Genomic DNA, 27,942 nt, shown 5'->3' with positions numbered 1-27,942 from the left:
CATGGATAAAGAGTAATAACTTATATTTATTATGTGTTTAATAGATTTTAGAAATGGTTCCAATTTCATTACGTATAGCATTATAGTCCTTTTCCAGATGAGGAAACTGGGACAAGGGGCTCTTAAACTAAAAGTCACATGAATAAAAACAATGAAGCTTGGATTCACACTCATAGTCAGGCACTCCAGTCTCATGTTGCCACACTACATTATGAAGAGTGTGAGCCTAGGAAGTGTTTGTCATCAACAGAAATCGGTTAAAACAGTTCTACAAACTATATAAGCTGACAGTGATTAAAAGATGGCATATGATTGCTTGGTGCCCCTGTGATGCCTGCAACACTTGAATGTGCAGTTATAGTGAAATCTCTATGACCCTGACTTGGTACTTCAGCACCAAGTTTTATGCAAGACACCAAAAATGAAATTTGTATTAAATCAGATGGAAGACAAGATAGAGATTATAGAATATTTCAGACCTAAACACAACTAATCTTGACTTGAATAAATCTAGTCATGTTTCCAAGTCCAACTGCACATCTAGGCTTTAATTCAATTTGAGCGACTTGAGTACCATATGGGCTCATCTTGATCCCCAGCACTCCCTCTGATTTGTTATATCATTGGGGAGGAGCTAGGTAATAGCTAAATTGACTGAATCCACCTATCTGTATCTATGACTGGTCTGTTGGTGGTTGGAGATGAAAGTGTTCTTCAAGATAAGCAAACACTTCATAAATAAACTTGACTTTTCTGTAACACATGTTTATCATCTGAATAAAAAGATTGTAGTAAATCTCCAGAGATGCTTTTAGCCCGCCATTGTTATTATCATTATTATTTTCATTCTCAGTGCTCTTACTCTCATTTTCTGATCTTACTCTTAGGGACCTGCAATCATCCAGAGGGGTAGCAGGATCAGGGGTTTATCTTTACACCTCTCCAGAACAAACCCTCTTCTGAGTCTACCCCTCTTTACTGACTCTCAGTTCCAACTCAGACAAGTAGGTAGATGGATATGTGGGGTCTGCTTATCTTTTCTTTATGCTGATACTGGTAGAAATGCAAAATGCAAGACTGACACTCTTCTGATTTTTAATTTTTAAAATATTAGTGCTGTCTGTGGGTTTTAATATACTTCCCCTCTGCTGTTTTCAGTATCTACTTTTCTATTTAAAAAGCTTAATACTGAGCTTCAAGGGTTTCCAATTAAGCTTAAGGAAAATATGAAAAGGATGAAAGTGTCTGCTGGACAACCATCCTGTTTCTTTACATAAAAAGGTTGATTTTTGCAATATGAAGAAATAATTTGAAATAGCCTGTCTTCCCATTTCTCCAGAATCTCCCTCTTCCACTCACTCTCCTCTTCTGTCTCTTTCTATTTCTTTTGTCTTTTCCTCTCAGCTTTCAAATCCATCTCTCATTTTGTAAATGTTGTTCAACTTAGGCTACCTGTATTCTTGTTCATGATAAATCATCAGGTGTGAGTGGGCTTAGGACAGCTTAGCACATACAGTCCTTAGGTTCTTTTAGGTAGATCTCAGTAGCCATGGTTGTTGGTGGCAAGTGAGTGTTAACCCCATTTCCAAAAGTTCACACAAGTACAGCTCATAATGAATTCAAGACCAAGACCAACTTCTGCTACAGATACAGACATTTACTAACGAGTAGGCACAAAACTTTATAGCCTATTCCAGAAGCTTGGTGAAGTTCCAGCTCTTCATTCTTTAAGGTACCTGAAAATAATGTCTTGCAAAAAATGGTTTTCCTGAAGCAAATATGACAGTATTTCAGTGGTAGCACCCACTTCACCATCTCTCAGAATTAAGTGACTAAGGATTGTTAGGGATCAACAATAGTACCTTCCTCATATCATTTTGTAATGATTATGTGAATTAATTCATTTAAATCACTCAGAATGGTATGCTAGAAACAAGTGTTAGTTTTTATTATTACTATTATTATGGAACAATTCATCATAGCAAAGGGTGAAAGGCCTCTTAGAGTCACATACTCGATTTATATAGAAGTGAGGTATATTCAGGTAAAATTTAGTTAATTCACTCATCTTGCCTATTAATGATTTCACCAAGGATAACTTCTTCCTAAATTTCATTGGACAAATTTACAAGCCCTTAATTTCACCAGTGATAACTTATTTTCAACAGATATTATAACTAATGAGCACAGCCACATCATAATTAGAGATGATAGTAGCCCAAGTCTTCTAGAAACCACCTCTGTCTTCTGTAATTCTGACTGAGATGTTGGGGCATAAATTCCTGATAAAGGCACTGACACTCTCGGGGTACAGACAGTGTTAAGAAACACTTATGTCACACTGTCTGTGCTGAATTTTTTAAGAATAAATTACAGTTAGCCAAAAACTGTGTTTCCTCCAACCAGTTCTTTAATCACCTGAGAACAATTTGTGAGATGCTGCCTCAGTTTCCCTTAGATAACACAATTGCAAGCACAAAGACTGACTAGCTGAAGAGACACAAATTAATGGGTACACACAAGCTTTATTTGCTTCATCCAGATTAGTCATGCTTTTGCCCACAATACTTTTTCTACACTATCTAGACAGAGAATTGCTCCTTGTTCCACAAAATTACAATCATTTATAACAAATATTGCTGTATCTGTAACACAGAATCCACCCTAGAACCCCCTAAGTATTGCAAAGGTGCCCTAGACATCTGCCTGGAAGACTACAGCAATTTCTTCTTTTGAGGCAGCCATAAATATTTTCTCTTTAGCTCTTGAGACTACCGTAAAACTAAGATTTCTGGCCTATCCTTTCTCTAACCCTGCCTTCATGTCCCAAGGCCCCAGACAATATAAGACAGGCGAGGGAGTGGGGGAGGAGGGGAAGCATCTTCCTAATTGAATGTTCTTGGGAAAGTTATTCTCAATCTTCTACCCTTATTCTATTTCTATGGCTTTTCGTTATACAAATCACTCTCCAAAATCCCAGCCCTATCCATTTCTAGCAATCAAGAGAATAACAAATACAGTTGATCCTTGTTATTTATTTGTAGCCTGTGGCACTTTGGTGATCCTTAGCAAACATGCAGAGAATGGCAAAACATTTGTGTTCTCACTATACATGTTCCTGGCTGAAGTTGAACAAGACTATTGGCTTGCTTCTTGTTTCAGCTCTCACACTGTAAACAAATGCGCTATTTTAGGTCTTTTTAGCACCACATTTTGTGCTTCACTTTGGTGACTTTGCTGTTTAAAATGACCCTCAAGCATAATGCCAAAGGGCTGTCTAATGTTCCTAAATCCAAGAAAGATGTGATGTGCCTTATGGAGAAAATACATATTAGATATCCTTCTTTCAGATATGAGTTAGAGTGCTGCTGGTCGTGAGTTCAATGTTAATGAATCAACATTATGTATTAAAGAAGGTATCATTATCATTCAGAAATACATGAAACAAGGTAATGGATTGATTCAGTCATGAAAAATGTGATCAGAGGTTTGCAGGAACCATAGCCCTATATTTTCCCATAGGAGCAATGGTTCAGTATTTGCTAATTCAGTGTTCACAGCGACTTTATTTGCCACAACTACTGTGAATAATGAGAATTGACTGTAAGTACTAAGAGACTAGATATGTTTCACATATGCTGGACACTAGAGGGAGTAGGAATGAAGACTTGACTTTTGTCCCCTTCAGGAATCTGCCATTTATTTTGGGAGGGAAGGACAGATTAACACAATATATGAGGGTATTGGAGAACAATGCAATGCTCTACATATCTTTTAGATGGAAGGCAACTGAACGTATTGTACATAGTGATCAGCTTGAGTATGTTAGACCTGTATGAGAGAAGAGACATAATGTCATCATTGCAGGGAGCATTTGGTATATTTTAAAGAACACCAACATTAAATATTGCATGATATCCTTTCTACCCTGTGGGATTGTTAGGAAAGATAGAAACATGACTATTTTATAAAGGAAGCCACAGTGCCTCAGGGAAAGACTCGGTAACTAATGTGATGTAACCAGTAAATGGTGGCATCCAAAATGCAGCACAGATTTCCTAACTCCTAATCCAGTGCTCTTTCCATGCTAACACTATGAAATGTCAAATTCAGAATATGGACCTGTGGTCTTGAAAACATACTGTGTGGATGATTTTCCTTTTCTTTTTGAAGCTCTCTTTGATATTTTTAAAATGAATAATCACGACTCTTGTTAGTGAATTAAAATACATATGTTGCAAAATAACAAAAAGAATAAGAAATGACTGGGGACAAGGGCAGAAACAGTTCACAGTGGAAAATGATAGATTTTGCTTCTGCTGGTCTTTGAGCAGCTGTGGAAGGTTGAGAGACATGGCATATTTAAATAGATAAAAGCATTGTGTTTAGCAAGGCTGAACTGTTTCAATCAATATACTACTGAAGAAATACCTTTAAGTATAATAAAATAAACTTTTGACAGGAATGTGAGATGTGTGATTGATACAGGTGTGATTTGGGGGCCACTGGACACTATTTATATAGTGGGCATCAGAGTCTCATGGTTGAAAGTTTCTTTCTTTTGGCTTTAAATAGAAATAAAGACCCCCCCCCCCAAAAAAAAATGTCCGGCCACTGGACATGTCATAGTTTTTTATCATCTTTTGGAAACCAGGGAAATGTTTAAATCATAGTCCCAAGTCTTAATCACCAGCTTCCAGTGTCTGTGGTCCTGCTAGCCAAGTCCACTTGCATTGCTAGATTTCTACTCTTAAATGTATGCTGGCTTTGCTGGTCTTTCATCTAGGACACACAGCTTTCAGTTAAAGATGCTGTATTTCATCAACAGCATATAAATGTCCTCTTTCCCTTGGGGGCACTAGATTTAGGAATTTTCATTTCCTGATGCTATTTTCTTTATAAGACAGGATGAGAGAAAGGAGGAGTTCCACCCTTAGCAAAGATCCTCACAGCGGGGCTTCCGAGAGATCTTGGAAGTTCTTAAATATTCCTAAAATATTGGCTGAAATACAAGCAATTTTATTCATGCCATTTCTTTTCTGCTTTCTTCCTCTTTCTCTCCTGACCCTTCTCTTCGTCTCTTTCCATTCTTCCACTTTCTGCCTCTTCTGCAGCTGCCAAATTAATGCATCCTTTTCCCTCCTTGTGAGTTTTGGTCCCCTGAACTTCCACTGCCTTATATGAGATATAGTATGGTAGTGGGAAGAAGAATCCTTGTTATGAATAATGTATGTGATTAACAGATCATCGCAACTGATGCTTGAGTACAAGGTGTCAAGCCATATTTAGCAGATTGGGTTTAAACACCTGGTAGAACAAGTTTGGTCCAATAAAAAGACCCGAATTCTATCCCTTTTAAGATCTCTAAAGACACTGGTTACATCTAAACCATTGGGTAGGGGAAGGGTGCCATTCGCCATTGTAGTTCAGATGGAGGGATCACCTGGTGAAGGGAGAGTTGCTTTTTAGGTGTTCCCGTTTCGACTTACACGTGTCCCTTTGATGCGTGGAGAATGCAAGGGAGAGGCAAAGCAGGGCGATTTTCGTGGGAAGCTAGACCAGCCTCCCTCGTTACATAGGCTCGTCCTCTGCATTGCATCCGAGCTTCAGTGATTTGCTGTTTGGAGACTGCAGATTTGCATAGAGCCCCTTGCTTCACCAGCGTGTGTGGTTTTTCTTTTCTTTCTTTCTTTTTTTCTTTTTTTCTTTTTCTTTTTCTGTTTCTCTCCCTTACTCCTTCGTCCGCATCTTCTTCTCAGCTGCCTTTCCCCCGTTCGATTCCCACTTCCTTCAGAAGGGCGCACTCTTCCCTCTGAACCCCTCGCCGGGCGTAAGTGTCAGGAGGCGGCGGACGCGGAGATTGCCTCGGGAGCAGGCGATGCGCGCCGCTGCTCCGCGCGCAGCCCGGGGGAGGCTGGCGCTAGCGGGCGAGCCAGCCGGGGCTGAATGGAGGGAAGGGGCGCCTGGATTCCATGGGGTCTGCTTCTGTCTTGAAAGGAGGTTGGGCCGGCGAAGTGGCCTCCCTAGTCCCCGCACACAAAGCTAAATGGATTTACCTAGTGGATTCGCGGTGGATGGCTGTCATGTAGAAGTGAGGACCCTCCGGGAGGAGCTTTAAACAATTTCTCGGCCCCCTACCCGCCGGCACGCACTCTCGCCCGAAACTCTTTGGGAGTATTTCTCGAGAACCTGGAGCCCTGGAAATCTGGGAGCAGCCACCCGCTCCGTGCTTGCCGTTCCCGGGGCTGCCTTTCCGGACAAGCCCCTCTCCAGCTGCATTCGCCTCGGCTATGTTTCGGGTTGTTTGGGGTGCTAGGCACGGCGGACTCCAGGACCCCGAGAAGACTGTCCGAAGGAGGGAGAGGATGGGTGCCCTGGCACGGTGAGGCGGCCGGCCCCTCAGCCCACCCCGCGCCGCCCGCTCCCCTGCGCCCTCTCCTCTCCCCGCGCCCCAAACTTTGCCTCCCGCGGCGGCTGCCCCTCGGCGGGCGCCCCGCCATGTACCAGAGGATGCTCCGGTGCGGCGCCGAGCTGGGCTCGCCCGGGGTCGGCGGAGGCGGCGGCGGCGGCGCAGGGGGGCGCCTGGCCCTGCTTTGGATAGTCCCGCTCACCCTCAGCGGCCTCCTAGGAGTGGCGTGGGGGGCGTCCAGTTTGGGAGCGCACCACATCCACCATTTCCATGGCAGCAGCAAGCATCATTCAGTGCCTATTGCAATCTACAGGTCACCGGCATCCTTGCGAGGCGGACACGGTGGGTCTGCGATGCCAAGTTCTCGCGGGTTACCCCCTTCGCTCCCCCCTTTCTACCCTGCACTCGCTCCTGGGCTCCTAAGGCTCAGAGAAATGGGAGCTCGACAAAAGGGAGGTGCATTTGGGTGTGCTTGGTGCGAGACACTTATCTCTTTGAAGACAATAGAAAGGGGATGGGGGAAGGCGTCGCGGTTGTTGGTGGTGAGGGGTGGGAGGGGCGTTCCTTGTCGAGGTGCTGGGAGAGAGATGTGGGCACCTACTAAAGGACCAGCCTGGGTCGCGCGGCTGGGCCCCGCGGGAAGGGGGCGTCACTTGCCAGAAGGTCACTCAGTGGCCGGATGGGGCGCCGCGCTTAGCTAAGGGACCTGAGCACCGGAGAGAAGAGGGCTCTGCAGAACCTTTTGTCTGTGCTGTGTATGCTGCCCCACCTCCTGCCCATCTTCTCTGGCCCGGGGGAGGGAGAGATTCCAGCCCGCACATTCCTCCAAAGTGCGCCCAGACTGCAGTGACAGCAAAGCAGTCCTGGGACTCACTCAACAGGAGGCCGATTACTTTTGCCCCCACGCCTTCCCTTAATTGGAGACGGTAGGAGGGCAACCGAGGCACCCCCTCTAATGCGGGCCAACCCTTACCAGGGATGGAGGGGACCTCTGGACACCATTCCTCTTCCATCCACTCTGCACATAAATATATGACTTTTCCTTGGTAATTAGGCTGAGTTCTTTTCTAAATGGAACAGAGAGAGGCTTGACTACACATAGCCATCTCCCTGAGGATCATGTCTGAAGGCTGTTGGAAAGAGGGAGGTCTTACTTCCTCCTTCAGTGTTTAATGCTTTCCAAGAAGGGCAAGTCATTCATTGCCGGCTGGGCTAAGCCCGGAGGTCTGCCTGGAGAAGGAGAAGTTAGAGCTAAGGGAAACTATTCTCCTAATGCCCTGTCCCTTTGAAAATAGCTAGAGTGTAGAGAAAACCCTTGGTTGGCAGCTTTCTCTTCCAGAGTGACCAGCACTGTGAGGTCGGATTCCTCTAATTTTCAGATAAATGTCTATTCCAGATTTCCCGAATTGCCAAAAAGTAAAACATCAATCTGGTTTTGTGAGTCGTTCCCCACTCCCAATTTTTCTTCTCCATCGGTGTAAAATGCACTCTTTTAGAAAGCAGAGCGAAAGTTGTGGGCACTTTCTTTATATCCATTTTCCACCTCTTTCTTGCAGGACCGGTCACCTTTCAGACTTGTTTCAGCTCGGAATCCTTTGCCTCACTCCTTATGAGTTTGCTCTGCCCTGAGCAGATGCTGGTGCTACCAGGATGGCCCTTTATTCCATGGATGCGTGGTGGGCGGGGGCTTCCTACCTGGGGACAATTCTGGTTAGATATGAAAAACTATAGCATAATCTAACTGAAGAGAGACCAAGTCCTAGCAAGCCCTCTTTGGGAGCACAATAGAAAAAAAACACATCCCTGTGGGTTCTAGGAATTGGTTCCTTTCTCCTTCTCCTAGTTCCCTCCCAGGAATTCTCTCCAGTTAAGAGTGTCTAGTATGGAGACAAGAGTGATGTCCCAAGCCAGGGATTCTTTGTTATAAGTAACAGAGATTAGATCCCGCTGAAAGAATAAGGAGTTTCTGGTGATCTCACCACAAGCCCACAGTATTCTAGGAGCTTGTTGCTCCCTTTACCTGAGTGCAGTTCTCAACCACTGCCCTGCCTTTGTGCAGAATTATATGAGTCCCGAGGGATGAAGGCGAGCCAGGGTGCAGGAAGGGCAGACAGAGCTAGGGGGGGTTTGTGCGGTGAGGCAGATGGGGGTATGCAGGGGGTGGGGCACCTAATTGTGCCAATGGGGAACACTTGGCTAATAATCTCATATGCAACTTCTCCTTTTCTGTGTCTCGGCATCTCTCCAGAGGGATGAGGCCACTGGAAACGTGGGAGAGGAGAAGACCAAGGGGCCCTGCAGCAGAGTGGGGCACTCCTTTTTCCTCTCCACTGCAGCTTCTACCCCAGTCAGGCGCCGTCTGCTGGCCTTTACAAACATTTCTTTCCCTCCAGAATACAGTGATTGTCTCTGCGTGTGAATGAAAAATCAGAGGTGCCTGTCATCGAAAAAGAGAAAGAATAGGATAGTAGAGAAAATTGTTGTGTGTATAGTGGTTGGTATTATTCTTTGGGGTCAAAGAACTTTTTGTTTCCTTCAAAGGTTCTGTTGTATGGTCGTGTTTGTGTATTTTTGGAATTCTGCCCACCCTCCTTCACATTCACTCTTTTGGAAGAGGCTACACCTCTTCTGATTCTTTGTTTTTTCAATCAGAGGCACAAACTTACCTGTCAGTAACCAACCCCTGCCAAATAAAAGCTAGGTGTGAATTTCTCATACTTCATCCTTTCCCTCTTTTGAAAATAAAATTAACTTTATATAGAACAATCAAGGAACATTAGGATAAAAAAATAAGCCTCTTAGGGTGAAGGATGGAGATCTGGGGTGAAGTGTGAGTGCAGAGGGACTGAGAACACGGCAGGCAGGTTGATTTCTTAAAGATAAACCTAATAAGAAAGAGGTGATGTTGAATTTGTTGGGTCAATAGCTCTCTGAATATTTTGCTAATTGTTGGGACAAAGGACCCACAAGTAAAGAACCCTTGAGCCTAATAGATGAGGGTGAAGGGAAAGCACAAAGGTAAATGACAGTATGATAAATTCATAGCTGAAAGTCAAGACAGGTGAAAATGAGGTTTTGTTCAAAATCTGAGACTATTGCAAATATATATGGCTAGATGAACAAATGAACTAGGCTGTTTGTTTGTATTAGAATTTCTGTGCATCATAAGACATTTTCTTTCATAATAAGGAATGCATGTATATGCTTGAATGTGTAAAATAAAAATTCGTGTGTGGTATATTTTAAGGAATAAAATTGAGTCTCCTATGTTTTGAAAACTGCTGGGTTGACTATCCAGGTTCATTCTTCTTCATTTTCTCATCTTGCCATGCTTCATTTGCACTATTATGAGGTGTCACTTACAAGGTTTGCAGGGTGCAGAGAGCGCTCATGGCTACCCAAGTATCTTTGTGCAAGCTGACCCAGTTGCAGAGATTATGATGAGGATTTTTTTTAAGTGCCTGTGAGAAGCAGGTTTTGAGAACACTGCAGGGTCTTTTTATATTTTGCATTTGCTCAAAAACATAAATGGTGAAACTACCTCCATAGAAAAATTGTGGCTTTTTTTCTAGTTAAATAAAGGGAGAACTGTGTGACTGTAAATGATAAAAAGCAAGCCTGCTTGTAATTAAGAATGCTACTTAACGCCAACAAGAGTCCAGAATAGACCAGTGTGCTCAGCCAGTACTGCTTATGTGATGTGCCATATGTGGGGAGCATGGAATGATGTCAGTTAAATGCTTAGGTTCCCATCTCAGCTCCCAGCTTTCCTAAGTGCCTCTGCATACTTTAGAAAATTAGCTTAGAGTCTCTCAATAATTTCAGGAGATAAAGGAAGGAGAAAGCCACCAGTGCCATCCTTTCTCCTCCCACAAATATGAGCTCCGGAAATTATATTGCCATGATTAGCTTAAACTATTAAAGGGCAAAAGGGCTTTCCCAGAAGGAAGTGTTAACAGATTTTAAAAGTGTAGTTTGTAATTGAAGTTACTTAATGGTGTTATATAAGAATAATAATTATATCTTGAATTTATAATGTTTCTTTTTCTGAGACACTTTCAGTGCACATACCAAACTTCTAAGAGGATGGGTAGGGTTTCAGAGTGAGTTTGGTTTGGATATGATTTTCCTGTAGGGATACTGAGGCATACCATAAATAGGCCAAAAGACGGAGCCAGATGTCTGATCAGAGTCAATGAGGAATTAGAATCAAGGCCTATGGCCCATAGCCCAGAGCAATTCTGTGAGCTCAGAGGTTTTTAAACTCAAACTAAGAGAGTCCTCTATGCCATTTAATGGTTGATCTCTTAAGAAATAATTACAAGATACATGGTCCAGGATTTTGCTTCAAGCATGTTTTAACAATAACGCACACTGTTAGAAAGCTGATGGTACCTCATTGGAGTCCCGCAGATTACTTCATTGATTCTGCTGGGGAGGTTTTTGTTTCTCTGTTTTTCTAGGAGGCAGGAGGTTACTGTTTCATAGTATCCCTTTACTCTTTTGTGTGGCAACCAAGAGAGCTAGCAAAACCTTTGACAATATTCTCTATATTGGGGAAATATTTAGCTTTAATGTTTAATATTAATTAGCTGGTAACAAATTTATATGTGTGACCCAGAATGTTTTTGGCTATGACAATTCTGCTGAAACAGACACTGCTGTTCCACACCTTTTCCTTACTTTGGGTTCTTGGACAAAATTTTTTATCGCTTAAATATTGTTTTCAACAAGATGGCAGCTAATATTTTTGGAAGAATCTTTGAATCAATCATGATCCAAGTAACCCTGGCACTTTAGAATAATTCTTTGGTTGTCTAAAACTTTAATAGATTTATTTCTTAGATTGTTCATTCATTCATTCATTCATTCATTCATTCATTCATTCAGTAAATATATCATAAATTCCTACTACGAGCATGTGTTTGTGTTTGTGTACCATGTACCATGGAGGACCAGAGAATAATAAGGGTGAGAGTCAAGGTGAGGTTGGAGGAGGCAAGATATCTGAGGCAGAACCATCAAGAAGTTTACAACTTAGTTCTTAAAATCCAAGCTATTGTTGGAAAGAGTTAATCCTTAAAGAGGCAAATTCAGTTTTTTCCTTACAAATAGGTAGTTTCCAAGCATAAACGCAAAAAACATAAAGTTTATGTATATGTAGCAATCATCTGGGACTCACCATGAAATGATCTGATAAAAACATCAAAATAGTAAATTTTATCTACACCACTTTTTATTGCCCTTCATTATTAATGTTCTAGAAAGAGCTCTTTATACAATTATTTTCCACCACGTTGCTGCATGTATTTTTTCTAACAAAACATACAATTTCTACTTTTCAAACAGATATAAGGCTTGTTTTGTAAATGTAGTTAAGATAGGCATTCAATGATTTATATTTACACTAATTATAAATAATTAATGCAGATTGGTCTGGTGAGATATTTCTCAGAAACATGTGTGTGTAAAAATTTGTCCATTGCCATTTACTATCACTGTATAAATGTACTAAGCTGCTTATCTTTACTAAAAATTTTTTCTCCTTTTATAAAATGAAATTACAATCAGGGAAGAATAAATGAGACCATGAATTTAAAAAGTGCCCAGACTATAGTAGGTTCCCAATGTTGTTTTTTTTTGTTTTGTTTTTTGTTTGTTTGTTTGTTTGTTTTGTTTTTTTTTTAAAGAAATACTTAAAAGAGACTTCAGAGCACATGTAGGGGGAAATCTAGACCTTGAAATCAGAAGACCTGAGTTCCTGTCCCAATTCAGCCAGTTATTAACTCATTGACTTCTGGAATTCAATTACCACTTTGAACATCATTTCTTTCAGCTCTAAAGTTTGAGGATTGCATCCCTTTCATTTTATAGATGTGACAACAGAGATGTAAATAATTTAAGTGAACTACACTCATAGAGTCATAGCAAATGAGCAGCAGAGATGGTGGTAGGACCCATATCTTCTAACTCATCTTCCTCCTCCTATAGAATACTCTTCCATAAAGCCTATGCTCCAATAGAAGGGAGAGCCTGCACTAATTCATCTACACTCTCACCTGTACACTGCATGACCAAATGCAATCCTTTTCAGACAATTAACTGGGATCAGAGGCTTGGTCTTTAAGAAGAGAATAGAGCAACCAAACTTGGTTCATATAGAAAACCAACTTTCCTCTACTGTTGACTATCACCACAGTCAGTCCTCAATGACTCATTTATACTATAGTGTGTGCCTCTTTTTAAGAAAAAAAACACAATTTATATTTTGAGATATTAACAATCCCAGTAATAATGAGCATTACTTTTTAATATTGTTTTGTCATTCATATTCTTGTTTTGTTTTTCCGTTTCTCTTTTTTTTTTCTTTAATTGGGCTAGCAGACCTCTAAGATCATTTCCAATTCTAAGTTTCCTTTGATCATAAGGATCTCTTAAAATCCTCATGCTCTTGTTGTCTTTTCCCAGAGACGTGTTGTTTCTAAACATATTGCAACTGGAGATATTTTTGCAAAGATTAAATTCAGGTCCCTTAAGCCATCCAATTGTCCTCATCATTATTCCAGGAGTGGCTTATTTAGGTGCACAGGAGCCGTGGTGTGGTGGTCAGGCTGAAGGTGCATTTGGCCTACTACTTGTCTCACAACTGAGGTCTCAAGAATTTCCTCTTAGAAAAGCACCTGCTTCTTTCGTTTGGTCTTTTTGCCCAGCCCTTTCTGGTCTATGTAGGGTGTAGAATATCTCTCTGCATAGAAGCTTGTAATAGCCTTTTAAAATATTCCATTCTCTCACCAAATACAAGATTTTTCAGTGTTGATCATGAAACAATGCATTCCCTCAAGCTTTTGACAGAACAGAGTGAAAACAGCTATCTTTTAAGTATATATTTCCCCAGTGCCTTCATGTAAAATGTCTCATTTAATCATCATCACAACCCTGGCAGAGCTTATGATCATCATTTTGCTGACAAGGAAACAAATTTAAGGAGGTGATGATTATGTCAGGGTCACTTAATTAATAAGTAGCCACAGTACATTTGCTTTTCAATGACAATATGATAAAAGGCAGGGTTTTGGGGGAAAAAAAAAAAAACTAACAAACAAAACCTAGTGTATCACTGTATTTAAATTAGAAGGCCTGAAATTTGTCCCAGCATTGGTACTTTCCAATTCATGTCCCAAAAAATATTCCTCATTAAGAATAAAATTAACCACAAAAGAGTAGCTAACTCATAGTTATTAAGAATTTCAAGTCAATATAGATGTGAAATTTATATCTGCATTTCAGTGGAAGGAATTTTATCTAATATTACCTTTTGATACTTAGTCAATAAGTACGAAGATAGAGATGGATTAATAAATCAGGACTGTTCTCAAATTCAGCTTAAAGGGTTATGCTCAGGCAGTGATAAGGAATGCTATTAAATAGTAACTATTATACTAAAAAGCTTTAACACTAGAAGATGGTGATTCCTGTACAGACTTCCTTTTAATCACCAAATATACAAATAGATAAGAAGACCCTGCTGCATTAATTGTGGGAACTTAATATCTGTGAGATTTGTGAATTTTAACTGAGGCAGTGTAGAAAGGTGTTTCTCCAGTGTATTTTCAAGATATGTGGTTATGCACATGTTAAGTTTTCTCTGAAATTTCTTTGAATCTTGTAGCCATTTTTATTGTGAAATTCAGAATATAGGATTCTTTTGGGCTCTGACATCCCCAGTTCAAATGTATTGTATAATGTGACTGACATTTTTTAAAGCAAGGTTGTGAAATTTTAAATGTTCCTATATATATTTGGTGACTTGTTTGTCAAATAATTAAAATTGGTAAAAGTATTATTATATATCTCTGAAAATCAGCAACTATAAAGAAAGAAATTAAATTAAACAGATTGTAAAGGAGTGCTTTTTAATATGTGGTACAATACAAGGCAGTGAAATTTACTTATTTGGACATCACTTCTGCATGTTTTTTAAATAATAATAATAATTATTATCTGAGTTGCCACTGTACTAACAATGGTACATGTAATTATTTATGTAGTATGGCCTGTATTGGCTATTAGTTACTGTCTTGGTTATTAGATCTGGTCATCATGGCATATTTTTCTAGATGACTTCAGGTTTCAGAGCTGCTTAAAGAGAAGTACTATTTTTAATGCTACTTAAAACAGATAATTTGGGATTCTGAAATCTTTAATTTTATGTTAAGACTGAAAAACCTAAAGTGTGGATAGTAACAGAGCATAAAGCACCTCACTAGGAGTTTATTGTGATGCTGTTCTAAAAAATACATTCAGGAAAAGTGTGGTAGCCCAGTGACACAATACTCTCACAGTAACCGATTAGCACGTTTTGAGGGGGCATGCAGCAACACATTGTTCTATCTTTTTTTTTTTTTTTTCACTTTCTAATATAAAACTATCTAAGCACGTCTGAAAGAAGTATGTGGTTTTTCTGAGGAACTTGGCTTTCAAATTTTTCAAGATTCTGTATTTGTTAATTGAATGAATGCTTTAGTTCATATCTATGTATGTATATTATTTTATGTATAGTTATCCTTTTCAATTATAAAATATATTACAATCTAGTGTAGAGAAATAATATTGGAGCATGGCTAATTTAAATACCTCTGAGAATTTTTGCCTAGAAGATGTGTGTAGAGATTGAACCTTCTATTTGGTTTGCAGGGCATTGTTTGTTAGCTTATTTCCTTTATATTTCATACTCATTTCTGAACGTTATCTCATATTGGACCATTTGTGCCTTCATGGTAGAAAAATTGATCATTTTCTAGATTACATCTTTCTGAAGGTGAAGCAGAGAAACTATCCTCAACATTCTAAGCTACATTTTCTTGAAGTCCACAGTTAACGTTTTCAAAATCACAATGTGCTGTATCAGTCATTTTTCATGTGTATGTCAAAGAAGCAACATATACTGGAATAAGATGAATAATAAATTAATCTCTGTCAGCAAAGTGGCTAATTGGACATGCTGTTAAATATGCAAATAATGTTTGGTTTCCCCACTCATTCTCTTTCCTGGGACTCGTTCTAGGTGAGATATAGAGTTGTTGATGCTGTTAGTTGATAACCTTTTGTGCCATAACTAAAAGTGGTACACTCCTGATGGGCTTCTGATAAACATCTTCATACAAAGTCTTGTGTTAATACACAAGGTATTGTTATCTGGATGCCTTTAATGACTAGACTATACAAAAACAGTCTATTTGTACTGTTAAAAATTTGCCTCAGTAATCTTATTTCTAAATGTAAAATTTCAGTTTTTTCTTTTTAATAGAATTAAAGTTTATTTTTTTTTTACAGAATGAATTAATTCAAATCTTGGCTTATAGTGAGGAAGTGATTAAAAATATTGTGAGATTACTTCACAACCCCAATTCTCCCTCATAAAAGGCTGTGCAGAGAAAGAACTAGAGCCACATAAAATGGTAGTAAATGGCCAATTATATCATTTAGTTATTGAACAATCATTCAGTGCTTATTATATGCCAGGTGCTGTTCTAAACTCTTAACAAAATATCGATTCATTTAATCCTTACAACAACTTTATGAGATAGGTACTTTACTCTCCCATTTTACTCATAAGGATATTGAGGCACAGCAAAAGAAATAGTTAAGTCACCGAAACTGAAGTTGTGGACCCTGGATTCAAACCCAAGCAGGCCCATTAGAAAGTCCATGCTTTTGGCCGGGCACGGTGGCTCACCCCTGTAATCCCAGCACTTTGGGAGGCCAAGGAGGGCAGATCATTTGAGGTCGAGAGTTCAAGACCAGCCTGACTAACATAGAGAAACTCCATCTCTACTAAGAATACAAAATTAGCTGGGCATGGTGGTCTTTGCCTGTAATCCCAGCTACTCAGGAGGCTGAGGCAGAAGAATCACTTGAACCTGGGAGGTGGAGGTTGCAGTGAGCCAAAATCAAGCCATTGCAGTCCAGCCTGGGCAACAAGAGCGATACTCTGTCTCAAAAAAAAAAACAAAAAGAAAAAAAAAGAAAAAAGAAAAAAAAAAAAAAAAGAAAGTCCATGCTTTTAACCTCTACATTATGCTGTCAATAAACATAATTTATTCTGACTGAGCATTTTGTTTTCTCCTGTAGCTTTTATTGCCAGTGGTTCATAACAGACCCACAGAGAATGATTATCTGGATTTACTTTGTCTAATTTCCAACAAGTCATTTCTCTGAAGGTTTAATGCCTTATCTTTATCTTCCAATTAGTTTTTAGGCATTGTGATTCTTAAGTACACAGGGCATCGAGAGGCTTCCCTGTGCTTCCCTTCCTCATCACTTTATTTGTTCTGACTGATTTATTAATCTCAACTGACATCTGTCGCCACACCAAGAGTAAAGGAGTGATTGATTTAAGATGTTTATTAATGTTTATTAACTACTTTCATTCTAGTTGGCAAATACTTTCCCTACCAAATTGATAATCTGCTGTGATAATAGACTAATTTGCAAGTGCAGTCATGATTTACAATTAAAAGGGAACAGTGGCGATGAGTCTGATTATATGATTATACTCTCCTGAGATGACAGGAATCCTGCAAATGGTTAAATAAAATCGTATAATTCTGAAGGCAGGATATAGAGAAAAGGCTGATGATTAATAAATTTCTTTGAGTATTCTAATTTTAATTATGGTCTCTTAATTATGAAGCCTTGAAGATTTTAAAAATCAAATTGTGTTGTTTCTATATGGATGGTATTGTATGACTACATAGAGAATTTAAGCATCTCTACTACTCATTTTTAATGAGTTTTTATATTAGGCTATAAGTTGGAGCAACATTCAGAAAGGATGGTAAATGCTTTGAAGTTTGAGTCTCTTAACTACATTTTTAGTAAATATTATTTTGTTTCTTCAATTTAACACCAGAATTTTTGTTGTTTATTTACTGGCATTTCACCCATTCCACTTAAAATAACATTACAGGAATTCTGGAATTCCCTTGTGACATAAAGGATTACTCTTTTAATTCTCGTTGCATCTACTAACTATCTGACCTTGGGCAGTGTCTAAACCTCTGAGCTTTGGTTTTCCCTGGAGTGAAATAGGGCCTCTGTAGGACTGTTGTGAAGACTTGATACTATGTAAACATCTGGCACAGGAACTGATAAATTGCTGCTGCCCCTCAAGTGACAGATGAACCCCTCTCCAACAGTGGGTCTTTTCTGCTCTGGAAAAAAACTAGAAAGGACTTAGCTTAGTTATAATGCAGACTCCTCTGAGCTTTTTAAAACACATTTCATTCTTATCATTCGAGACTGATTTGGTAGATTTTTTAAGTAAAAGACAAGGGGTTGAAATTGAGATCCTTTCCTGGTGTCTCATTCTTCCAAAAGAGGATAACACAGATGTTAACAAGAGGATATTGTGTAGTCACCCAACAATTTGTATCCCCTTTGTCCATGTGGGAGTTAAACCAGGACACCTGCAGTGGAACTGAACTGTCAAGGCTATTGCTGCAGTTTAGTGTTGAATATTTTTCTCCTTGCTCTCTTAGAACATTCCTTTAGAATTTAGAATAGGCCTTTTGAAAATAATGGCAGGGGGTAGTGGGGAGGGGGTAAAGATGACGAGGAAAGACTTAGGAAAATGATTGCACCTTTTTGCCCAATCAACTCTGAAAATGTCAGCAAACACAAAGCTATCTTTACCTGGCTGGATTACAGCTGCAAGAGATTTCGGTAAGAGAAACAGTGCTTCCTAGCCCAGAATTGCTAATGTCACTTCTTTTAGTGTGGCCATTTTGATGAGTGTACCATAGCCAAATGCTAAGAGTCTAGCATTTAGACAGAACACAAGCATTTCAAAATACCAAGTCAAATGAAAATGCTCAGCAACTGTAATTTAATTATCTATTTTTAAAACATAACTAGCGAATTTCTTAAAATAAATGAGTATTTTAATAGGAACTTAACATACATGTTTGAATGTTTTCATCCTCTTTCTAAAAAGAGGTTCTTTTGGGGACTGTGTATTAGACAAAATTTCATGCTAGTTTGAAGCAAATTTATTTAAGCTCTATGATCACCTGGGATGATATATATACTTTGGAACTGAATCACTTTACAGAGTGTCCCATCACTTTCTCTCCCCAGAGTCTGAAGAAAGCCTTTAAGCTGTGATATAAACAATCAGGAGTCCTTAGGATCAGAGTAGTTCAGTCAAAGCAAGATGTGGTTGAGACAAGAAGCTGATATGATTGAAGTTGTCTATATTGCCCCTCCTCCAAGGTTAACTTATAGTGGTATGTAAGTGCCAGCAATAAGTTTAATCTATGAAACTATGTAATTTGGATTTTCTTCTAAATATCTTAAAATGAAGATGATTTTCTAGATAACAGATAATAGTGAAGAGTATCCCTGGATAAAGCATTGACTGGCTCCTCTGGAACCAAAATGAATATAGGTCCCACCTCACATATTCATACATTCCCTAGTGTTTTGAAGACTTTTGGAGACCCTTGTGATGGAGTGCCTGCCATTTGGGAAATAGAACCTCCGAAGAATATGACTTAGCAATCTGTGCTAGGGCACTGTAGGTATTTAGAAATCAGAGAAACATTTTCCAGCAAGGAAATCAGTAAAAGCTTCATGAAAGACATAGGCTTTTAGAGAAGCACTGAAAGATGGGTATGTGGTAAGTGGAGACAAAGGCAATCTTACGTGAGCATGAGCAGAAAACACTACTTTAACTTGTGCTTTTAAAAGAAAACAACAATGCAATAATTGCAAATTCAATTTTTGTTAGTAATTCCAGACAAATGCAGCTTACTATTGAATGAGTGACTTTGTATGTATGTATGTGTATGTGTGTGTGCATATTTTGCTTAGACGTGAGGCCTGTTAAACAACATATGCCTAATCCTGATCTTAAGGAAAGGCAGTAGCAAAGAGACCTAATTCTTAGTTAAGTTGGAAAATACAGTGCTGTGCTCCCTAGACAGTGGCTGGGAGTTGCTAGAGAGAAGCATATTCTTGAATGAGGGCCAGACACACACATACAGGAAAAAAGCTCCCAAAGAGCAGGGCAGGGCTCCATCCTTCCCTTGTGGATGTCCTAACATCCTCACTGTTAAAAGTCCTGCATCTGCAAAGAGAATGGTGAAGGCAAGACTTGCAGGGAGTTGACTTTCTGTTTTTACATAATTTCATTCAGTCAGCCTCCTCATTCACAATATGCAGATATTTAGGTTATTACCAAAATGTGGGTGTTTACACACTCTGCTGGCAAATCAGTGTTTTACTGAGTGCCAAGAATGCAGAGACCAATCAATCAAGTGCTTATCAAGTGCCTTCTGCTTGGAGTAGGACGTTCTGTCACTCTCTGCCAAAAGACCTAAGGCCTAATAGAGGCCGTCAAATCCATTCTCTTGTCTTTCACACTTAACTGCCTGCCTTGTGTTCTTTCAAACACCTTCGGGAGGCCTTGCAGTATCCTAGAACAGACATAGGAAAGCTGGGAACCATCTCTTTTCCATTCTCCAGTTGCTTTTCTGACACACCAGAGGCCCCATTTGTACCACGGCGTGGACTGGGTGGGCACACATCCTCCTTCATTACCGATTTCCATAGGAGCCTGATAGATGTCCTGCTAATAGTGGGGAGATGTTTGGTTCATTTTCATTTTCACATTTGTAGAGCTTTCAAGGTTTACACAGTGACTTCTTTTGTTTTAAATCATATGATATCTACACAAGCCTGTAAATTAAATATGGAAGATGCTTGCCCCATTTTGCAGGTGGGGCAACGTTGCAACCCGGTCACTTTAAGTGGCCTGACCTAGTCGCATGTTTGTAACTGGCAGAACTGGGACTATATAACCCCATAAGCTGGTTTGAAGACTCCAGGGCTGCTATTGCCACCCACGTAGGGGAGCACAGGCTGTTTTTAGGCTATCCTCAAAAGATCAAACAGATGAGTAAATCAAGGAGATCAATGATTCTGCAGGGATTCTGGGAAAGAAACACTGAAAGGGTCCAGTCTATGTGGACTTGCTAAGCTAGTAGAAAAAAAAAATGGGTTGGTGGCTCTTTCTGGAAAAATAAAATAAAGGTAGCAGTTGTTGGTGTGATGGCCAGGATTATTGATTGACTTTTAATATGTTTTGTTAGTGTGACGGTTTAATTTTTTTGTTGCTTATTAGTTTTTGTCTTTTGAAAAAGAAATGAGGATTCCAGTTTGAAGGATGAGCTCTCACTGGCTTTTGATCATTGTTGAAATAACTCAAAAAATATGCATACAACCCAGGAAAACACTGAGGCTGAACATCTTTGTTTAATGCTGTGATGTTTTTTAGATGAACAGTGACAAGAAGCTACATATAATGAAAATGCCCAATTACTTGCAGGAAATTATTAAAGAGCACTTGGAAAATTGAGATATTCTGTCAAAAACAATAATTTAAAGCATTTGATTCTTCATAAGAATGACAAAGAAATTTACAAAGAGAGTCTCACTTTGGAAATGCCTTTTGCTTATTATAGTATGAAGAATGATGCCTAGCTGACAAAATGGTCAACATTTTCCCTGCAGCAGAGATCTCTCCAACTAGGTGAAGATGAATGCTTTCAGGTATCATTAGTGAGCTTAGGAGATGATGTTAAGATACATCCAGTATGTGTTTTTTAAAGAAACGTCCTATGCTTTCAAAACAGAGCTCTAATTTTCCTGGATTAAATTTCCTGAAGACAGGAAGCGTGGTTTTTGTTATATCTCAGTGTCCAAAAGTAGATTTTCGTAGATACTCAAATGTTTGTAGAAAGATTCCTAAGTAACCTCTTCTACTCACACAGAAGCAATAATATGTTCATTCTGTTAGTCAGAACTTACTTTAAAGCTAGCTACAGTTAGCATGGTATGGCTTTTAAGCTATAATAAATTGCCTGCAAAACCTAAATATTCCTCCCATTGCCTGTGATTTCACCATTTACAATTCATTTCTTAGTACCTCGATAGCTTTTATTAAAATGTGCTGTATGTTGAAGAGATGTAATACAAAGAGATATAATTAAATTTTAATTCTTAAAATTTAAACTTCTTCAGAATCACCTAAGGAGTTTACTGAAACTGCAGATGCCTAGGTTGTACCTTTAAAGACTCTATTGAGTAATTTGGGGGTAGGGCTCAAGAATTTGCATTTCTAAATATCCACTTTAAGAGATTATAACGGTCCTTGCACGATTGTTTGAGGAACACGACCTTATGCTGTTATGAACTAATATCTTCAATTTACGACTTTTACCTAAGATCTTTGCAAGCCTCCAGCAGGTACTGTCTAAGGAGCAACTCTTACCAGTGATGGTTTCTATTTCAGAGGATGCAGGAAAATCACTTGAATACAAGGAGAATGATGTTGGAAGTTACCTAAAACCTGATACCTTCATGTTAGTGATCAATTGCTGTTGATATACTGCTAACAAGGATACTAACAAGTGGTTAAATCTATAGCTCTTCTCTTAGAATGAACTGTTACACATAGAAAGTATTCATATAGGAAGTAGACTGCAAGAAAATTCCCTTTAAAGCCTCATATACATAGTTTTGATGGAATAGAACATCCCTAGGAACAGCTGCTTCTTTGTTTTTGGTGTGGAGTTATGCTTTTGGGGGTTATATGCATGCACACATACAACTTTTAAATCTCACTCTGCATTCTCCTTTTGTCCTTCCGTATAAACACTCTTTGGTCCTCTATTCTCAATATCCTTTGAAAGGATTAGTCTATAATGCAAACTAAGGTGTTTCTTTTTATTTTTTAAGGGGAAAAAATCTCTTAATAGTTAACACTTTTTCCTTTGACCAGGAAAGCTTTGATGCAGGTGTTATTTGCAGCATATATTTTATCATATCGAATTTATAAAGTTTTAGATTTTATAATGTCTTTTCCAATTTTAGCCTCCTTTTATGTTTGTGGTTTTTCAACATTAAATCTTTTATGAACTGCCTCTTTCTTGGTCTTGAATCATCTATACTTTTCTAAAAACAATGACATTATTATTGGGTTATAATTCTGCATTCTTTTTGACTTTGTATGGATGACAAAAACACCCCTAGAATTAGAAATGGAGTACAAAGTGGGATTTTAGCAAGTAGTTACTTCCCACCCCTAATTTTACAAATGTAGACTCTGACACACAAGAATGTTAAATATCCAGCTCTAGGTTTCTTTCCTAGCACTGTCCCACTTTTCCTTCAGCTTTATTAATGAGTCACCCACACTCAGAATAACCTAACCATATCCAAGTGATACTTTGTGAAGAAGTTTAAATCAGGTAATTCCCATGGCAGTAAACAACCTCTGAAAAACTGAACAAGTTTTCCACTTACAGTTTGAAAATATATTTTTCTTTAGCTACTTTATTCATTAAAATTTTCTTGAACTGAGAGCAGTCATATTTCCTGTGTGCACTATTAAGCTGACAGTTTAAAATGGTTCCTTGCTTAATTTATATTACTGTGGAGATTTTTTTTTTAATGGAGAGAAACTAACGTCTGGGTTGGGGAAGGATAGGAGTAAGAATTGGAAGGAAGGACATTCAAATGTGAAATCCCTGGGGATGCGAGGTTAAAGCAAAAGGACATGGCCTTGTTTTAATAGCCCATCATCACTAACGAAAGAAGGAAAAGGAGAGCCTATGTTTTTAAATTATTTCTGCCAAACTCTTTAAGGCATTTAGAGATCATAGAAATTTTCGATAACATTTGTTATTAGCGATTATAATTATCGATATAGAGGATTTGGAAAACAGAAGTTTGAGAACAAAAATAGAGCATCCAGAATCATATCTAAAGAAAATCACTATTAAAATTTTGGTATATTCCCTTCAGTAGTTTGCCTTTATATATTTAATCATTTTAAAAAATGGAAACCTACTGTGCAGACTGTCTTGCAACCTTTTTAGAAAAACTAATAATGTATCATACACATCTTTTGTTGATATTAATTTCTTTCTATAGTATAACTATTTAGAGATTCTGTGGTATATTATCTAGACTGCACTTATTTTACCACTCTTTTTGATATTGGACAGATAAAGTATTTCCATTAAAAATTTTATAAACACTGGCCGAGTGCGGTGGTTCGCACCTGTAATCCCCGCACTTTTGGAGGCTGAGGAGGGTAGATCATGAGGTCAGGAGTTCAAGACCAGCCAGGCCAACATAGTGAAACCCTGCCTCTATTAATAATAAAAAAATTAGCCAGGTATGGTGGCACATGCCTGTAGTCTCAGCTACTCGGGAGGCTGAGGCTGGAGAATAATTTGAACCTGGGAGGTGGAGGTTGCAGTGAGCCAAGATTGTGCCACTGCACTCTAGCCTGGGTGACAGAGTGAGACTCTGTCTTGGGGGAAAGAGAAAAAAAAAATACACACACACACACACACACACACACACACTACTGTTATATATAATAGTTGAATCAAAATATTTGTGTTGTGTACAAAGTGTGGAAATAAGTTAGAAGGTCTAGTTATTTTTAGATTTTTAGTACTCATTGCCAAACTGAGTTCTTCTCCTCTGTGTGTTTCTTTATATTACTTCCTGTACTGTACGGCACAATGGCCCTCTCAGATTGTAATTACTATTTTCAGTCCTTATCATTTTATAAGAAGAAAAACCCTCATCGTTTTAACTGTTTTACACTGTTGTAACTTCCACTGTGTTTGAACATCTTCACAGGTGGATTTGCCAATTGTATTTCACCAAATTATCTGTTCATTACCTTTTTGGGTCAGTCTAGTGATGTATTCCTTTTACTAACATTGATTTGTAAGAATTCTTTATTGATGTTGTTAGTCCTTTCTTGTATTTCTGTTTATATGGCTAACATTTTTTTCTCAGCTAATTACTTGACTTTTAATTGTGTTTAAGGTGCTATTAATGTATAGGAATGTAATGTTTTCCTGTAGTCAATCTATTGGTATTTTTCTCTATTGTTAACTTCTTTTCTAGCCTTCTTATCTTCTACCGCTTGGAGATGATTCTGTATGTGGAGGCATTTAATGTATTTCCACGGGCAGTGGTTATTGAGCTAGCATCTACTCAGATAACTGTGCTTGAAATAACAAGAGACAAGATGTGTTAGAAGGGTGACCAAGCAGTTCTGGGTCAGGAGTCAAGTGCATGAGGCTCTTATTAACATGGTGAGGTTTTGGAATTTAGGAGAGGTGACGCAAGTTTATGGCAGCGATGGAATTAGTAGGAAATGAATGGAAATTTCCAATTCTTTTTTTTTTTTTTTTTTTGAGATGGAGTCTCACTCTGTTGCCTGGGCTGGAGTGCCGTGGTACGATCTCAGCTCACTGCAACCTCTGTCTCCTGGGTTCAAACGATTTTCCTGCCTCAACCTCCCTAGTAGCTGGGATTACAGGTGCCCAACACTATGCCAGCTAATTTTTTGTATTTTTAGTAAACACAGGTTTCACCATGTTGACCAGGCTGGTCTTGAATTCCTGACCTTGTGATTCGCCCACCTCGGCCTCCCAACATGCTGGGATTATAGGTGTGAGCCACCACACCCGTTCGAAGTTTCCAATTCTTAAGAATGTTGCAGCCTGGAGAAGGGAGAGTGAGGGAACTAAACGTTATTAAGTCATTCATCTCTTCTGTTACTAGCCTTGGTGCTGAGGTGTTTACTCATGCTATTCAGGGGCGTCCATGATTCCCTGGGCCACATTGGAAGAATAATTGTCTTGGGCCACACATAAAATACACTAGCACTAACAATAACTGGTAAACTAAAAAAAAAAAAAAACAAAACAAAATTACAAAAAAACTCATGTTTTAAGAAAGTTTACAAATGTGTGTTGGGCCACATCCAAAGCCACGCTAGGCCATATGCAGGCTGCAGGTTGGACAGGCTTGCTATATGATGTCTTTCTTTTCAAGATGCTCTCTGTTGTATTAATCACATGTTAAGTGCTTCATTTCAACAAGCAAAAAATCCTATGAGGAAAATCAGAATACACATATAAAAAATATATAAGAAAAAGAAAATAAGCGGCCATGTAAGAAAAAGAAGTGGCTGGGCACAGTGGCTCACACCTGTAATCCCAGCACTTTGGGAGGTCAAGGTGTCCAGATTACTTGAGGTCAGGAGTTCGCGACCAGCCTGGCCAACATGGTGAAACCCTGTCTCTACTAAAAATACAAAAATTAGCCAGGCAAGGTGGCTCATGCCTGTAATCCCAGCTACTCAGGAGGCTGAGGCAGGAGAATCCCTTGAATGTGGGAGGCAGAGGCTGCAGTGAGCCAAGATTGCTCCGCTGCACTTCAGCCTGGGTGAAAGAGTGAGACTCTGTCTCAAAAAAAAAAAAAAAAAAAAAAAAAAAAAAAAAAAAAAAAAAAAGAAAGAAAAAAAGAAGAGAGAAAATAAAAAGAAGCATGATGAAGGTTTTCTTTGGTTTTGACTTCTATTTAACAATGGAATATAACTTAAATACAATACAATGTGCAAGTTTTTAAGTGTATAAGTCAGTGGAATAATTTTAATCTATATATACCCCCCATGTGTTTACTACCCACGTCCATACACAGGGCATTTCTGTAATTCTAGGAAGTGACTCTCAAGCTACATCTTAGTCACAGTTCTCCTCTCCTTTGCTGCTATTCTGATGACTGTCATCATAAGTGATTTTCCCTGTCCTGAAGTTGATAAAAATGGGATTGTAAAGAATGTTCTCTTTTGTTTCTGGTTTCTTTGGATCATCATATTTTTGAAATTTATCCATGTTGTTGTATGTATCATTGGTTGGTTATTTTTTATTTCTGAGTCGTGTTCCATTGTGTGCCTATACCACAATTTGATTATTTATTCTCATGTGGAGGAATGTTTGGTTTGTTTCCAGTTTGAGGCTATTATACCTATAAGCATTTTTAAATGAGTTGGGAAATAATAGTCATTTCTATTGAGCATGTATTAAAAGTGGAAAGTCTGGGGAATAGGATTTTGTTTGACTTTTGTTAGACTTTTTCCCATAGTTTCTCAAGGTGGGTGCATGATTTTAAACTTCTACTGATAATATATGAGAATTACAGTGTTTCTATATTTTTGTTTACACTTAGTGTTATCAATTTAAAAAATTTTAGCCATACCTAAGGTGTGTTCCAAATTATATTGTTGACATTCTACCTAGTTTCAACAGAATAAAATGCAGTGTAGATGTGGTCTACCTGAAGTCCCTTAGCAAAGAAAAGCCTAGGAATTATAAAATATACCCTTTAAAGCATTGTTTATGATAACATCAACTCTAAGTATATAATTATGTACATAGAATATAATAGCAAGAAGTAACAAAGGAAGTTAATGGACAGAAGCAACTCTAAGCAAGTAACACTAAATAGTAATGTTACTACTAAACTGAAGATAAGGTTGCAGGTGAAAAATTCAAATATATCAAAGTTTCAGGTCCTTGCTCATGACTATGTGCCTCTCTTTGGTGTTTCCATCTTTCTCTTCCATTATATGCCTGAACCTACAGCTGCCAGCCTGCAATTTTATTTAATAGCTTAGTGTTATTTTAAGAAGTTAAAATGCTTATGAAAAAGTACGTTCTCCTTTTACATGGGCTAAGTCTCTTGCTGTCTTCATATACAGCAAGTACAAAATAATAATTTCAATAAACATCTGAGGGAGAAAATTATTTCTTAAATTGAAGGAAAATTTATCATTTAAGGTAATTGTTGCTGAAATTGTTTTATAGTTTTAGCTGAAATTGCTTGTTAATAATTCCTGGCATTTATTCAATTCATCGTTCAGCACAACATGTACAATACATTAATCCATGTGTTAAATATTAATATTGGAATATAAACGTAAAATATTTTTAAAATATGAAGTCAGCCCATGAAATGAAAAAAACAAAATTCTGTCTTATTTTCTTTATATTGATGAAAACTGATAAACACTTTATGAATGCAAGAAGTAAAATGATTACTTTGAACTTCTTTGTAAAAAAATTATTCAAACATCAGATCATACTTAGAAACTTTCTCTGCTAAATATATTTCTACCAGGTTTTTCCTTATTTTCTTTTGAAATGCTAATCATTTTCTTTTATTAGGCTCTACAGATTAGAAACTGTGAAGAAGGAAAAGTAATGTGCTGACATTTTAGCTTTTTAACATGTTCACAAATGTTATCACACTAATTTTTAAATAAAGGGTTACAAACATATAAAATATTACTGAAGCAATAGCCTGCATTTTCTAATGTGTGCATTTCTAATTGAAGTGGAACCACATAAAACAGTCCTAAAATTAGAATCAAGGCTATTCTGATTTCAAATTCCAGATAATTATTTGAATAATACTGTTAATAATAGTGAACATAGATAAGTACATTGCTTTTAAAACTGGCCATGAAAATAAGACAGTGGACTTGGAGTTAGGAAAATCTGGAATTTGAGTTCCAGCTCTGGTTGGTGGTATGATTTTGGACATGTTTTCTCATTTGTTAAATGTAAATCATACTAGTTTACCATCTTATGATA

At 38.3% G+C, this 27,942-nt stretch overlaps 1 protein-coding gene across 33 annotated transcripts in view; it reads left to right on the top strand.

The window, feature by feature from the left end:
• Nucleotides 1-27,942, top strand: part of LOC105465018 (neurexin 1) — a 1,132,644-nt gene that overhangs the window by 690,936 nt on the left and 413,766 nt on the right. For 2 of the 33 annotated variants that reach the window (XM_024787673.2, XM_024787672.2), the window contains exon 1: nucleotides 6,356-6,751. The exons of 29 other annotated variants lie outside the window; for them this stretch is intronic. In XM_024787673.2, the coding sequence (XP_024643441.1) occupies nucleotides 6,499-6,751 (253 nt within the window). In that variant the 5' untranslated portion in view covers nucleotides 6,356-6,498. Of the gene's footprint in view, nucleotides 1-6,355; nucleotides 6,752-27,942 lie in introns of those variants that run through there. 2 more of the 33 variants (XM_024787674.2, XM_011713206.3) reach the window with 1 other exon arrangement.

This window comes from Macaca nemestrina, chromosome 13 (genome assembly GCF_043159975.1).
Source record: "Macaca nemestrina isolate mMacNem1 chromosome 13, mMacNem.hap1, whole genome shotgun sequence".
In the NCBI taxonomy this organism is placed as follows: Eukaryota; Metazoa; Chordata; class Mammalia; order Primates; family Cercopithecidae; genus Macaca; species Macaca nemestrina.
Note: the sequence above shows the minus strand (reverse complement) of the source record. Positions and strands in the feature narration are given on the sequence as shown.